At 34.7% G+C, this 1585-nt stretch overlaps 1 protein-coding gene across 1 annotated transcript; it reads left to right on the plus strand.

Annotated features, from left to right (window-relative positions):
- Positions 1-880: 880 nt before the first annotated feature.
- Positions 881-1358, plus strand: LOC106477935 (histone-lysine N-methyltransferase SETMAR-like; the record flags this gene model as incomplete). Its single annotated transcript, XM_013938447.1, has 1 exon — positions 881-1358. A coding segment is annotated over one exon (478 nt), but the record flags the coding sequence as incomplete, so codon positions are not given.
- Positions 1359-1585: the final 227 nt, after the last annotated feature.

A 1585-nucleotide genomic window follows, 5' to 3' on the forward strand; every position in this document is an offset into this window, starting at 1 on the left:
TTTTTTTTGTAATTTATATACTGTTAACTTGGAACATAAATTCTTACGAAGTTTTTACACATCCTTAGAGTTAATCAACATGTTCTGCTAAATTTAATTAATGAGCACGTGATTTTTATTCACTGGTCCGACTTCCTATTTTCAATTCACCTACCAACGTCTATTGTCCTAACCTTATCTGTTTGAATGATCCTAATTTCTTAATTGGACGTGCTTGTGTCATGAACGATTGGAACCTAAGTTTTTATTTTCTCCAAAAATCGGCCACAACGTTTTACCATGGTGCCTGTCGAAGATTTTTGAAATTTTTAAAAACCCTTATTATTCAAAAGTTTAACCCAGTTCTCAAACACAAGTGTTCTCGCTACAACTTACTTTTCCAGATATCTTATATTACATTCGATAGAACGTTATCATCTACACTTGTATTAACTGATAAAATTCTAATTTTGTGCCTTATTATTCAAGTAGTTACCAAATGACCTACATTTCATGTTACTTATTTTCCTACGTGTGTACCACCTAGTAATCTCCTATTTTATTTTAATATATATTCCAAATCAGTCTCCGTACAATTCTGGATATCTCATACAAAGGTTACGTCACTAATGGCGAGACCGACGGAGGTGAGTTGAAGATATTGTGAAAGAGTGCAGATTTTAATTCTTTGAAATTTACTAGTAATTTAGAATGTTTAATGGAAATAAAAAATATTTATATATCATACATATGTATTTGGGCATATTTAAACTTATTAAATTTTATTTTACAGAATAAAGTATTTCAAATTTCACTGATTAAAGATGTTCAAAGGGTGCCTCAAATGCTCCTTAGATACTTCCTATAATGCTTTATGAGTTTAAAAAAGAGAACTCTGCAGCCGAAGCGACTCTTATGGAGAAGAATGCCTGAATGAAAAAACTTGCAGAAGATGGTTTGCAACATTCAAAAATGGAAATTTCAGCCTTGAAGATGAAGACCGAACAGGACGTCCAGTTGAGTTTGATGATATGCTCCTTGTGGCATCACTTGAAGAAAATCCTGCAGTATCAGTTGAAGAATTGGCAATGAAGCTTGGTTCAAACCATACAACTGTTCATCGTCATCTTCAACAACTTGGAAAGGTTCCTAAACTTGGAAAATGGGTGCCTCATGAATTGTCTGAAGTGAACCGCAAATCGCGAGTTGAGATCTGCTCTTCTTTTCATTCTTGTAACCTTATCTCGCCCTTTTTGGATAGATTTGTGACTGCTGATGAAAAATGGATTTTTTATAAAAATGTTAAACGTCGTAGGCAATGGCTTAGTAATGGGGAAAAGGCCCAACCACAACCGAAAATGGAACTTCATGCGAAGAAGGTTCTTCTCTCTATCTGGTGGGATTGCAAAGGAATTATTCACTTTGAGTTACTGCCAACTAATGCGACAATCAATACTCAAGTCTATTGTCAGCAATTAGAGCGTTTGAACGCGACTTTAAAGAAAAAAAGACCTGTTTTAGTGAATCAAAGAGGAGTGGTGTTTCATCAAGACAATGCACGACCCCACACTGCAAAAATCACGTCCCAGAAGATTGAAGAACCTTA

This window comes from Limulus polyphemus, unplaced genomic scaffold (genome assembly GCF_000517525.1).
Source record: "Limulus polyphemus unplaced genomic scaffold, Limulus_polyphemus-2.1.2 Scaffold108689, whole genome shotgun sequence".
Classification (NCBI taxonomy): Eukaryota; Metazoa; Arthropoda; class Merostomata; order Xiphosura; family Limulidae; genus Limulus; species Limulus polyphemus.